Source organism: Oryx dammah, unplaced genomic scaffold, assembly GCF_014754425.2.
Source record: "Oryx dammah isolate SB20612 unplaced genomic scaffold, SCBI_Odam_1.1 HiC_scaffold_18, whole genome shotgun sequence".
In the NCBI taxonomy this organism is placed as follows: domain Eukaryota; kingdom Metazoa; phylum Chordata; class Mammalia; order Artiodactyla; family Bovidae; genus Oryx; species Oryx dammah.
Window position 1 is genome coordinate 40,587,787 of NW_024070202.1, and position 14,947 is coordinate 40,602,733.

The window sequence follows — 14,947 nt, forward strand, 5'->3', positions numbered from 1 at the left end:
AAAAGACATCTTTAGCATTTCTTCAAATGTAGGGAGTCTGCAAGCAAAAAAACTTCCAAGCTTTCATTATCTAAAACGATTGATTTCATCTTATTTTTTAAAGAATATTTTCACTGGATATAAAATTATGGGTTAACTTTTTTTCTTTCAGTAATTAAAAAATGGTTATTTAATTATCTTCAGGTATCATTGTTTGTAATAAAAACATAATGCCTTTTTTCTCTGGCTGCATTCAGAGATTTCTTTCTGTAAATTTTCTTTTCAGCAACTTAAATATGATGTGACTTTTATATCTGTTTAGCTAAGATCTCATGGAATTCCTAGATCTACAATATATTGAGTGAGTGAGTGAAGTCGCTCAGTCGTGTCCAACTCTTTGTGACCCCGTGGACTGTAGCCCACCAGGCTCCTCCGTCCATGGGATTCTCCAGGCAAGAATACTGGAGTGGGTTATTTTTCATTAAATTTGGGAAATTTTCAGCTATTATTTTTTCATATAGCTTTGTCTTCCCCAGTCTTCCCTTATTCTCCTTTCAGAACTCTAATTACATGTACATAAGACCATTTGATGATGTCAGCCATGCCCAAAAGACTGTTTTAATTTTTTTCTCTGTGTTCTTGCAACTGGACAATTTATATTGATCTCACTTCAAGTTCACCGGCTTTCTACCCCAAACTGCTATTGAGTCTGTAAAATTGATATTTTATTTTAGCTATCATAATTAAGTTCTAAAAATCCATTTGACTTTTTATAGTTTTTATTTCATTGCTGAGTTTTTCATATATTTTCATTTATTAAGACCATATCTTCTTTTCATTCCTGTTTTGATTTAATTTTTTAAACATAGTTATAAAAATCTATAATAGCTGCTTTAAAGTTGTTGCTTACTAAGTTCAGCATCTTGGATAATTTTACTTCTTTTTCTTCCTGAAGACCATCCCTTGATTCATCCATTTTTTTCTCTTCCTCTCTCTCTCTCTCTTCATATACAATACTTTTTGTTGTTCTTGATCCTGGACATTGTAGACAATACCTTGGCTTTAGGTTCAAGCATTCAGTTATCAGCTGATCACCTTGAATTTGTTAAGACTTGATTTACTCTCTGTTAAAATTCTAGTGCTCAAGTAAGTCATTCTAATTTAGCAGGACACAAACTCCACATTCTCTCCCTTGTATGTGTTTTCAGATCTTGGTTACAAGTAGTGTCAGGACAGACTTAAAGTACGTCTTAACTCTAGAACATGGCACTTATTCTTACAGCATCAGTTTTTTGTGTGTCACCAGAAGTTCTAACAAGGTGTCAGTGTGATCCATATTCTCTGATAGAGCCAGAACTACAGTTTAATGCAGCACTGCCTTTCTCCAGAGCTGCTGCACCCATAATTTGTCTGTTCCATACTCCTAATAGAGGCTGCAATCCATTAAGCCTTGGGAGTGTCCTTCTGCAAATATATAGCCCAGGAATCAACCATAGACCCATAGGAGATTTCCACGTGGCCTTCTAGAACCACTTTTCTGGACAGCTTCCTCTCTTACTGTGTGCCACAGAATTAGTTTAGTTCCGCTGCCCTAAATTCTCATACCTGCCTTCTCATCTCAGTGGGATGGCTCTGTTCTACTTGGACGCCTGCTCTTTGCACCTCTGTTGAAAAATTGTTCCCAGGTAGAAGGTGGAATAATCATGAAGACTACCTTGTGAATTTTTTTCTTCTTTTAGTCTTTTGCTGTCAGTTGTTCACTACCTAGAAAGTATTAGCTCTATAATTCATCCAGTTTTATAGATATTTCTTGCGAGAAGGATATTCTAGTCATAGCATCATGACCAACCACCATATTGCCCTCCAGAAAGATTTCAAAATGGATTTCTACCAAAAGTATATGAAAATACATGTTTATATCCATACCAGCTCTAGGTTTAATATTATTTTAATGTTTAGAGATTAAGTAATTTTTTAGTATCATGTATATAGATATATGTACTTTTTTCATATATGTATATTTTTATAAACTATATATATATATATATATATATACACTTTGATTTCCAAAATATCTGAAACTTTTTATTATAATTTTGCCTGGGGACTCTCCCAGAATACTTAAGTATATTCCAAATAAGTCATTAGTTTTACATATTCATAGAAAATATGTTATTTTAGCTGAAATTAGGCAGAAAAAATCAAGAGATATTTGAAAATTAATTTAGCAGCATTTTTGGCAATTACAGACAGCTACCAAAAAATGAAATATATTAGAAAGAATTACATTGTTCATCTTCTGTGATTTTCAAATGTTTGAGCAGATATATATTTATTTTTTAAAGCTTATTTAAAATTAGCACTTCTAAAAATGATAAATCTGTGATCTGACATGGAAATAACATCTAAATTTTTTTGAAACTGTCTAATTTTTTGAGTGAGGTGGACTGAATACCAACCACACTTTGAGAAACTATTTGTAAAATAGGACCTGATTTCTAAAAGAGCATGAATGGTAGGTGCTTGGGAGTCAAATGAAGTTATGGTATCAACAAATAAACTTGAAAATCACTGTATACTGTATTTTCTTCACAATGCAGAAAAGTATTCGAACAATTCTGAAAGGTTCTGGAGTAAAGAGCAAAGAAATCTATTTAACTTAGATTAATCTAGCACTAATATATGGTGCAGTGGTAAAGAATCCGCCTATCAGTGCAGGAGACACAAGAGACACCAGTTCCATCCCTGGGTCAGGAAGATCCCCTGGAGTAGGAAATGGCAACCCACTCCAGTATTCTTACCTGGAGAATTCCATGGACAGTGGAACCCCGTGGGCTATAGTCTATGGGGTCGCAGAGTCCAATACCACTGAGCACACTGCACACAATTACTATCTAAGTTTATTTAACTCTGCAAACTTTTAACACTATCACACTCTGAGAGATGCAGAATAGAGCACATTTGTTGATACAGTCAACTCCAAAGACTTCCCATCAAATAAAGATATTTGAGATGCCTTTGATGATTAAGTAGGGCCCTGACTACCTAAGACCTAAAACTACATGTGTCACCCTCATAACATTTAAATTACCTGTTGAGTGAGAAAAGCTCTGCTAAATGTGAGAAAATGTGCTAGATGACCTAGTTTAGGAATATATGCTGCTGCTGCTCCTGCTGCTAAGTCGCTTCAGTCGTGTCTGACTCTGCGCGACCCCATAGACGGCTGCCCACCAGGCTCCCCCGTCCCTGGGATTCTCCAGGCAAGAACACTGGAGTGGGTATACATACATATATATATATATATATGTATTTTATATATATATAAAATTTCTATTAGGAGTTTAGTGAATACATCTTTAAGATGTGGTGATTCTATTCATGTACGCCCCCAATTTACTACATATACATATATATGTAAAGATGTATTCACTAAACTCCTAATAGAAATTTTATGAACTTATGGTTCAACTTTATTCTCAAGTTTTAAAAATACTATTAATACTATAAGTACTTAAAATACTATTTTAAAAATACTATTAAAAGCATGTAGCAGCAGTTTGATAACCTGATTAGAAAAAGAAATCTTTTATGAGTTTATACTGTAACTAGTACTAACTAAAGCAGCCAATTGGTAAGATCTAATTCAGAGATTAACAATGCAGGATTTCTCATCATCATATTATCTATAGAGATTTCATTTACTAAACTGAGCTTTTGCAGTTCTTTTTCTGGGGGAGCTTTAAAATATATTTATTAAATTCAGTATACAAATTGATGCAGAAAACTATAAATAAATAAAATAAGTATTTATCAAATATAACAATTTTTATCTTTAATAATAATTTTAATTAATAAATACTAGAATTGGAGAAGGAAACGGCAACCCACTCCAGTACTTTTGCCTGGAAAATCCCATGGACGGAGGAGCCTCGTAGGCTACAGTCCATGAGGTCACAAGGAGTCGGACACGACTGAGTGAGGACATGAGAATTGATTTCCCAGCAGTAATTTACCTCTGAAGTCATGCAGAGGGCTACTTGACATTTAGGGGCACTATGGTGAAGACTGAGAAAAAGGAGGAAAGAATTAAGTATTGGACTTTGGAATTTACATGTTTGTCTTTACTAAATTGAATGAGGTCTCTCCTTACCTGGTACAAACTGCTAGTAATTATGAACGCCTAGAATCAGATTGGCTATGTAATTTGCAGGGTCTGGTACAACATGAAAATTCAGGGCTCCTTATTTAAAATTATTAAGCATTTCAAGGAGGTGACAACAGAGCATTAAACTAAGTATGAATCCTTCTGACCACAGAAATATGTGTGACTGAACAAGTCTAACACCCATGAAACCAACCATGATTGGAATATTTTTATAGAATAACAGCCAGGTAAACGAAACTGACTAAATCTGATTAAGGAGGCAGAGTTCTCCTAAATCCCCAGGCAACCAAAAGCCCAGTGGCAAGCACACAGTTTGGCAGAACAATTTCTAGGGAATCCTCTAAGAACTAGTTTAGATGAGACTCGGTAGATAGATACACATAGGACTGTTCAGATAACCTGCTGGTAATTAGTTTTTTTATACTATGCTATAAATACAAGCTGTTCTCTTATCTGAAGACTGTGGTAAATTTTAAAGATAATATTGCTATCATTTCTTGCACTAGAAAGAAAAAAAAAAACCCTAGATGGTATGCAATATATAATACAGGAAATAAGTTTATAATACAAGAAAGAAATTTGTCTGGGAAATTTTCTTAAAAGATTCAATGAAACAAAAGAAAATTAAGAGCACTAATATGGGTTGATGGATCTACTGTGGTATCTTTGTATATAAGTTTATATTATGCAGCTCTCCTATGTGTCCTGCTTGATTCATGTCACAGTGCTTTATTGTTTTCAAGGCATGCCTATTATGTATATCTCATAGATAAGACAGTTGGTCTTCAGAAAAAGTTGTGACTCCAATAATGTAAAAAGTTGAGTTAGTGGTCGAGCTAAAATATCTTGCACTTACTGAGGGTATACTATGTACTAGACATCATACTAAGCAGTTTCCATGTATTATTCGTTTAGATTTATTAGAACTTTTTCAACAGAGAGTGACTTTGTTTACACTTTACTTAAACTAGTTAAAAATAGTAAATTTTTGTGTACTCCACTGGGAAATGTAGGAGGCAGCCTCAGATATAGCTGAGTTTGTGCTGAAGTGATGTTTTCAGGAATTTATCTCACCATCTTTCGGCTCTGCCTTCCTCTTTATTGTTTGTTCTCAGATGGAGTCTGTGCTTGTGGTGGCAGGAATGACCTCCAGATTTACAAGCCTTTAATAATCCTGATCTCAGATAGAAAGAGGCTCCCATCTATCTAATTCCCAAGAAGGGCTAAGCCTTGACTTGTTTCTATGACCACTCCTGCATGAATCATAGGGGCAAAGACATGTTCTAATTGCACAGACCTAAGTCATGGCATCTCCCTGGGGCTGAGAGATACTCCACTCCTTAACTGTGTAGATGGAGAATGAGAGAGGTGTTGTTTCCAAAAGTTGTCTCAGGGTGCTATTTCCAAGAAAGGGAAAGTGATTCTGAATAGACCATAGTAACAGAGACCCATTACAAAATTTATCATTGTAATTTATATTTACACACAAGCAAACTGAGGCTTAAGGAGAAAAGAAAAATATTCTGCTTCACTGTAATTATATTGCAGGCATGATGCTTTTCCTGAGGAAATATAAGGTATTGTATATCCCAATCCTTCAGAACAATAAAAGAAATTTATGTTGTATATGTTCAAGGAATGACTCACTACCCCCAGAAGGAAGACGTTTGTTAACTGTATTATCATCTTCAAGCTAATAAATTCAGAGATGACTTTATGTAGACATAAGTAATTGGGAATTTTATAGACATTCTGGAATGTATATTTTCTAAATGACTAACATTTAGTGGTAACCCACTATTAAAGAATCATTTTTTAAAAAAGCAAATTTTAGACTTTGAGCTCTTGAGACATCAGTAATTTTTTTCTTAAACCGACATGTAAAAATCGGTGGAAGACAACCTAAATTCATTTATTTACTTAGTAATGAATGATTTAGCCCAAGGATACCTCAGAAGTATTTTCTGTATATGGAACTGAGGTTTTATGAATAAGTTTGGAAAAGAAACCAGAACTGTCTACCATACATTTTGAGAGAAATTATCCAATTAACCTGGGCCAGCTTAGAGAGTAGCCATGGGGAATTTCATGTATATTGGCTTGGTTCCACAACTGATTGAAATGACAAATTAGCACTTGACAGCTGATATGTCCACCAAGCAACGGTTTACAGTGTGCCTTCATCATGACTACATTGAACCAAATTAAATCTGTCTTTTGAAAATCTGAACTGGAGACTATAGGAGTCAGGTAGTTTGTAAGAGGAACAGAAATACAAACACCTCTAGAGTGGAGCCTTGTCAGTGTGCACACACGAAGTTGAGACCTCTGTTTCTGAGATTACAAGTGCTAGAGATCCTGACCAGTCACCTAAGTTTGTTGGTCAACTAGGAAAACTACTGCTGTGTCTTTTAAATAGTCCCATCTCAGCAAGGTCTGCAGAGTGGTGAAACAACTGAACAGTCATGTATAATTCTAAGCATCACAGTTTAAATAGGATAATCCCAAACTGCAGGGTGTTCAGAGAATGGCAGGTAAGAAGATCTGATTTTTGAATCTGAAAAAGACCTACTCGAACGTAGTGCTCATGCTTAGACCAGAGAAACAGAGTGTAGAGGGTATAAAGATATACTCAGAGAGAGCTGAGAAAGAGATTGAGTACTGTGTATTCTTGGCAGCTGTAGAAGAAAGGCAAGCAGATTCTTTACCGTCTGAGCCACCAATTTGCCTGCAGAAAAAAGGCCAATGAATAAAACAGACAGGCGGTAGAGCTATTTACACTCAACTAATGAAGAAATTTTCCAACCTTTTGCTGACATGTGAAAACTGATCTTGGATGATAAAATTGTAGTGGTAAGATATTGTAGGCAAGGTTTCATTGGATAATTAGATATTTTTCAATTTAAAGTATTATTGTCCAGTTTTATAAAAACTTTCTTTTTTAGAAAATTAGACTAATTGTCAGAGCTGGACTTACCATAAACTTTAGAGTTCTTCATTTGTAACTGGCTTCCCTGGTGGCTGAGAAGGTAAAGAATCTGCCTCCAATTCAGGAGACATGGGTTCTATCCCTGGGTCAGGAAGATCCCTTAGAGAAGGGAGTGGCAACCCACTCCAGTATTCTTGCCTGGGAAGTCCCATGAACAGAAGAGCCTGGCAGGCTACAGTTTATGGGGTCGCAAATAGTCAGAGAGGACTGAGCGACTAACACTTTCACTTTTAAGTGTTTGGGGAAAAGCCGCACAGCTCTCTTTTTGTGTTTATGTATTATCTTACTTAAAATAGGGCTTCCCTGGTGGTTTAGAGGGTAAAGCGCCCACCTGCAATGCAGGAGACCCAGGTTAAATCCCTGAGTTGGGAAGATCCCCTGGAGAAGGAAATGGCACCCCACTCCAGTATTCTTGCCTGAAAATCCCATGGACGGAGGAGCCTGAGAGGCTGCAGTCCATGGGGTTGCAAAGAGTCAGACACGACTGACTGAGCGACTTCACTTTCATTTTACTTAAAACAGTAACCCTATTATAAAAGTTCAAAGTCTCATAAAATCTGAATTGTTAATAGTGATGATTCTCACAGAATTTAAAACTATTCCATTCATATTTGAATCCACAAATTTGAATGACTATTCTAATTTATGTATATGAAAGCTTTATTATGTAGAATGAGAACAAATGTGTTCATTTGTGACACACTGATGAAAAAGGAACCAGTATAATGAACTCTGGAGGTGTGCTACCTCCTCAAGTGTCAATTCAAGTATAAATATGAAATAGTACAGGAATTAAAATGCATATTTATTTTCTTGGAACCATGTATTTTTATGATAAATCCCAGTACACAGTAGGCATCCATTAAATATTTGTTTCTCTATAGGGATCTTGCATTGCTATGATTTTTTTATAAACTTAATTTTGCAGTAGAAACTGATATTTAAATTAACTGATATTTAATATTTAAATTAACTGATTTTTTGTAAGAATTTCGGATAAGTTGATGTTTTACTAAGTAGAAAATGTATTTTTATCTTTTAATAATCTCTCAAGGGAAATCTACTCACATTAACAGTAAAACAAAAAAGAACTAAAATAGGAAAGCAAACAGTAAATAAAAGTAATATTCTACCTTTCATCACAAATGAGTCAAAAGTAAGTTTTTGCTTCTTATTAGCCCAATTTTATAGCTGTTCATTGTGCTATATTTTATAAATGGCTGGAATAAAATATGTTTGTTAGAGGAATTTTTCAGAAAAAATGATTGTTTCTGTAAAATAATGTTCTCATATCCTGGAGAAGGGGATGGCTATCCACTCCAATATTCTTGCCTGGAGAATTCCACGGTCAGAGGAGCCTGGCAGGTTACGGTCCAAGGGGTCGAAATGAGTCAGACACGACTGAGCAACTAACACATACACAGTTAGTTAAAACATTAGGTAAAAACAGTAGTCAGTTCTCTCATTTGAGAATACTTAATAAAATAATTTTCAAACCTGATAGTTTTGGCTTTAATCAAGATGCCCTTTCATGCAGCTTGACTTGAGATTGTGCTCAGTCTCCACTCATAGCTTCTGCTCAGTCTCCACTCAAGAAGTGGTCATTGCTGCCATGTGACGGACAGGAGGCCTGGCGTGCTGCGATCCCTGGGGTCGCGAAGAGTCGGACATGACCGAGCGACTGAACTGAACTGAACTAAGGATGACACTCGTCCTTGCAAGCTTCAGCCGGAAACCATAAAACTCTGTTGTGACTTAAAAAAAATAAAAATAAAAAAGTATGGTTTTAGAAAAGGCAGAGGAACCAGAGATCAAATTGCCAACATTCGCTGGATCATCGAAAAAGCAAGAGACTTGCTTTATTTAAGTATCTCTTTAAGCACGAGACATTTATTTCTGCTTTATTGACTATGCCAAAGCCTTTGACTGTGTGGATCATTCTGAAAGAGATAGGAATACCAGACCACCTGACCTGCCTCTTGAGAAAACTATATGTAAGTCAGGAAGCAACAGTTAGAACTGGACATGGAACAACAGACTGCTTCCAAATAGGAAAAGGAGTACGTCAAGGCTGTATATTGTCACCCTGCTTATTTAACTTACATGCAGAGTACATCATGAGACATGCTGACCTGGAAGAAGCACAAGCTGGAATCAAGATTGCCGGGAGAAATATCAGTAACCTCAGATATGTAGATGATACCACCCTTATGGCAGAAAGTGAAGAGGAACTAAAAAGCCTCTTGATCAAAGTGAAAGAGGAGAGTGAAAAAGTTGGCTTAAAGCTCAACATTCAGAAAACGAAGATCATGACATCTGGTCCCATCACTTCATGAGAAATAGATGGGGAAACAGTGGAAACAGTGTCAGACTTTATTTTTTTAGGCTCCAAAATCACTGCAGATGGTGACTGCAGTCATAAAATTAAAAGACACTTACTTACTCCTTGGAAGAAAAGTTATGACCAACCTAGATAGCATATTGAAAAGCAGCAACATTACTTTGCCAACAAAGGTCCATCTAGTCAAGGCTATGGTTTTTCCAGTGGTCATGTATGGATGTGAGAGTTGGACTGTGAAGGAAGCTGAGCACTGAAGAATTGATGCTTTTGAAATGTGGCATTGTAAAAGACTCTTGAGAGTCCCTTGGACTGCAAGGAGATCCAACCAGTCCATTCTAAAGGAGATCAGTCCTGGGTATTCTTTGGAAGGAATGATGCTAAAGCTGAAGCTCCAGTACTTTGGCCACCTCATGTGAAGAGTTGACTCATTGGAAAAGACTCTGATGCTGGGAGGGATTGGGGGCAGGAGGAGAAGGGGATGACAGAGGATGAGACGGCTGGATGGCATCCCCGACTTGATGGACATGAGTCTGAGTGAACTCCGGGAGTTGGTGATGGACAGGGAGGCCTGGCGTGCTGCAATTCATGGGGTTGCAAAGAGTCGGACATGACTGAGCAACTGGACTGAACTGAACTGAACTGAACTGAACTGATGATCTTTATGATAACATGACCTAAAACAAAGATAGTTTTACTCCCTAATCTTTCACCTACCCACTCACACAGACACTGCACACACACACAGAATATCACACAAATCCTTCCCTTGTTATAATTTCAAGGCTTTAATTTTAGGGTTTTTGCTATATACTATTCCCATAGAAGTGTACAGTGTTTTTTGTGCCGAATTCTTAACAGAAACTAGGGAACACCTCCAAGCGCCTTCATCTATTTTCAGTTGTGGTGTGTCTCTGAACCATATGCCTAAATGTTTTTCCACTTCCTGTTTATACCTGCATTAATTATCTTCCAAGAAACTAGGACAAATTGGTACAAAACTAATTATAAAGAAGTTAATCGATGAAACAGTAAATTCTAGGTTTCTTAATTATGTCTAGAGCCTACAAATCTTTAGGATTTTTATGTATTTTTAAGTATGGCTTAAGAAGTGAATTTTGTATTACAGAGTGCAGTTTAAGACTTTAACAGTTAGGTGCTTAAACTTTGTATCCTTGTAAAGGTCCAAGGATTGTTTGGACAAAATCACTTAGGTCTTATTTTTCTGTATAAACATCATTATTATTATTTATAGGTTTTAATTTTTTTAGTTGGTAAAATCTTAGAGTTTTTTATTAAGAATTATTTTATTGTACAGTTAGATTCATAAAATAGATACTATAAATAATAAATGGAATTTTTATGTCAGAATAATGCTTAACTATGTAATCGCACAGCTTGAGATGTGAGGTTTGGGACTTGTAGTATTGATTTCAAGTTTTGTCTTTTAAGTGAAAGTCAGTCATATCTGACTCTGCCACCCCATGGACTATACAATCCATGGAATTCTCCAGGCAAGAATACAGGAGTGAGTGGGTAGCCTTTCCCTTCTCCAGGGGATCTTCCCAACCCAAGGGTTGAACCCAGGCCTCCCACATTCCTGGTGGATTCTTTACCAGCTAAGCCAGAACAGAAGTTCATCACTAATAGACCCCCAGTTGTTAAGTCCTGTACGACTCAGTTCAAGTATCTCTTCTTAGTGATGTTTCTCAACAGAATTAAAAGATGCTTTAGTGTCTGTTGATGATAATGCACCTGTCAAAATTATTAATTCACAGTTACATGCTCGTACTTTAAGAGAGTGATGACTCTTCACAAAACAACTCGTTATTTTAACAGGAACACATTCTGGTGAGGAAATATATTTTTACTTTCTCAAAGCACTCACAAATTTACTTTAACCTCACATTACCAAGTTGCAACTAGGTTTTTTAAACCTAAAATTTAAGTGATTGGTAGAATAACATACTTATATGTTTAGAAAATGCTTATGTTACAGATGAAATTTTCTTAACTAAATTTTTTGACGTAAGTAACATTTCTGTATATATTACATTTACTTAGACATCTTCGTTTTGGCAGTCTGTAATTGAGAAATACAAGTACTTTTAAAGGATGTAATAACTTATTTATTTTTGGCTGCCCTGGGTCTTAATTGATGCACTGGCACTTTCTCAAGTAGTGGCAAGCTGGGGTTATCTTTTGTTGCAGTGCTCAGGCTTCACATTGCAATGGCTTCTCTTGTTGCGGAGCATGACTTCTAGGGTGTTCGGCTGTCAGTAGTTGCCTCAGTAGTTGTGGCCTGAGGGCTTAGTTGCTCCATGGCAAGTGGGATCTTCCTGGACCAGGGATCAAACCTGTGTTGTCTATAGTTGCAAGCAGATTCTTAACTTCTAGACCACCAAGGAAGACCCAAATACAAGTACCTTTTTATTTACTTAAGTGCTTATTTACTTATTTATTTGACTCATCTAACTTGAAACTTTCACTATAGTTTAAATATTCTAAAGAAACATGCCCAACTGAAAATGATAATCATGAAAATCATAGAATTGTTCCATGAATCAGTTCACTCACTCAGTTGTGTCCAACTCTTTGCAACCCTATGGACTGCAGCACGCCAGACTTCCCTATCCACCACCAACTCCCGGAGCTTGCTCAAGTTCATGTCCATCAAGTCGGTGATGCCATCCAACCATCTCACCCTCTGTCGTTCTCTTCTCCTCCGGCCTTCAATCTTTCCCAGCATCAGGGTCTTTTCCAATGAGTCAGTTCTTCAGTTCAAGTGGCCACAGTTTTGGAGCTTCAGTTTTAGCATCAGTCCTTCCAGTGAATATTCAGGACTTATTTCCTTTGGGATTGACTGGTTGCATCTCCTTGCAGTCCAAGGCACTCTCAAGAGTCTTCTCCAACACCACAGTTGAAAAACATCAGTTCTTTGGCACTCAGCTTTCTTTATGGTCCAACTCTCACATCCATACATGACTACTGGAAAAACCATAGCTTTGACTAGACAGACCTTTTTCGGCAAAGTAATGTCTCTGCTTTTTAATATGCTGTCTAGGTTTGTCATAACTTTTGGTGCCCACATCTGAAAAGCCACAGCTAGGTTTCTGCTTTTAAAATTATTTTGAATTGTGAGTGAAACATTTTACTATGTCTAAACGCTCTGCAGCTACAGATCGAATGCCAATTTCTAGTACTAGTGATTTACAAAACAATTATAAAAATTCATTCATAATAATTTTTTCTATAATAATATGTTTAGATAATAATTTTTCTCATAATCAAATCATTATATGTCAATGTTAACAGAAATATGAGACTGTCACTTTATACTGTTGGTTAGGAGGAGTAATATTCTTAAGGGCTAAACTTAAAGTTAAGACTATTTCACATACTTGGTTCAGAAACAGAACTTTTGACTTCCTACAACATTTGGACATTATTTTCTTCTCTCATAGTTAAATGGCTTTACTGCATATGTGCAAAATGTAATAAAATGTTCCTATTAATTCCTTTTGAATTAATCTCAATTTAAACATATGAGACTTACAGTGAAATAAGAATATTGCAAATGGTAATAGCTCAATGTATACAATCTCATTTTTGATGACTAAGTAATTATATAAATAATATTGTAAATTGTTAAGACAGTAGTCTTATGTCTAAATGTCTTTGTTTCCTACATGTCATTGTTTCTTTCTCTTAGATCGGGGTACTGTGCAGAAGGTGGTTGTTCTTCCTACTAACAGCTCTGCTCGCAGTGAGCTCATTCTGGAGGAGTTGGAAGTCTTTAAGGTTTGAACATCTATTCTGTTAACCTCAGCACATGCATGATAAATGGAATTCTGTAATCTTATGACCACTTGGGAGGAAAAAAAAATTGATAAAAGATCAAATAAATGAATGTTATAAATTTTTGAGAGTAGGAAATACCAGATAAAATGAGAAGAATAGAACAAATATTTTTCTGAAGTCATTTTTTACATTCACGTTATCTTAAAACAAAAAAAAATAGTATTTTAGCTATCATCACAACTTGAAGAATTTTGATGTCATCATTATTTTTTTTTAAATGAGTTCTTATGGTCAAGGTCTAGACTATCTGCCCTGAAAGGGCTTTTATCATTTGCTTCACAAGCCACTGAGACTCAAATAATTCCACATTATTGATTGTTAGAAAAACTTTCTCATATTTTTTTGCCAGGAACTTCAAGAAAAACTGCTTTGTTCTCTCTTGTTTTATTGCTTTCAATTCAAATGTCACTCCAGTTAAATAAAACAAACATTGTTGTCTCTTTAAACTTAGAACTTCATGTTCTGTCTTGAAATTGCATTGTTCATTCCCTTTGTCCTTGAATTTTGGATGAAAAGAAATGAAAACACAACAAAAAAATGCACATAGAGGAAAATTCAGGCCAGGTGATGCTAGGGGTGAAGAACCCTTTGCCAATGCAGGAGACATGGAGATGAAGGTTTGACCCCTGGGTCGAGAAGATCCCCTGAGGAGGTCATGGCAACCCATTCCAGTATTCTTGCCTGGAGAATCCCATGGGAGCCTGGTGGGCTACATAAGGTCACAAAGAGTCAGACATGGCTAAAGCAACTTAGCACATAGCCTCACATGCGTGAGCCTGGGAAACAGGTACATGGTGTCCTGAAAACCCTTCTCTCCTTAAGGCATAGGTCATTAAAGTGATAGTTCAAATGATCCCTCTTACCTGCATTTGGAAAAATGAGTAAAGCGCAGCCAGATTTTGAAGAAACTTTGGTATGGAGTCAATTCACTGCAAACTTATATTTCTGACTAAACTAACTAAGAAACAATGGTCATGGACACCAAAAGACCGGAGTGAGCTTGTACTGGAGTAAAAATAGCACTTCAAAACCCCTCAGTGCAAACTATTGCTAATCCAGAAAGTTGCCTTGCTCAGTTGACTGAACTTAGAATGTATTAATATATGTTCCCACAGTCACCAAAGATACTGGATTTTAAGCACATAAGTAACTAGGATATGATGATGTTAGATTATGCTAATACATTTTAAATATGAAGAAATATTTTTTAAAAAGCCAATACAGAATCTGAGTAATTCTGGCAATTTCCCACTATGTTATTAAAGTTACAATTTTTAATGTTAGACTAACTTTGGCTTCAGGTTCCTTGTGATTAGTGGATTAATATTGTGCTCATAAAATATTAACCATGTGCATTCAAGTGCCACTTCTATGTCTTTCTTTCTAAAGAAATGTCACTGGATTAACCAAAATCACATTTTACCAAACAATACATTTCTCATTCAGTTCAATAGGGGCAACATGAATGGCCAAAATAGTATGAAGTGTCTTATTCAGTAGTTTTCTTGAAGATAGCACAAAGATTGTATTTTAGCACTTCATTTTTAATTCTGAAATATCTTTTTTTGATAATCAGAAAATGTTAATTGAGTTTGACACAAACCCAAACATATAC

General features: G+C 36.0%; 1 protein-coding gene across 1 annotated transcript in view; it reads left to right on the top strand.

Annotated features, from left to right (window-relative positions):
- Positions 1-14,947, top strand: part of SEMA3C (semaphorin 3C) — a 212,177-nt gene that overhangs the window by 174,107 nt on the left and 23,123 nt on the right. The window contains exon 13 of the mRNA XM_040260730.1: positions 13,184-13,272. Coding sequence (XP_040116664.1) covers positions 13,184-13,272 — 89 coding nt within the window. The remainder of the gene's footprint in view (positions 1-13,183; positions 13,273-14,947) is intronic.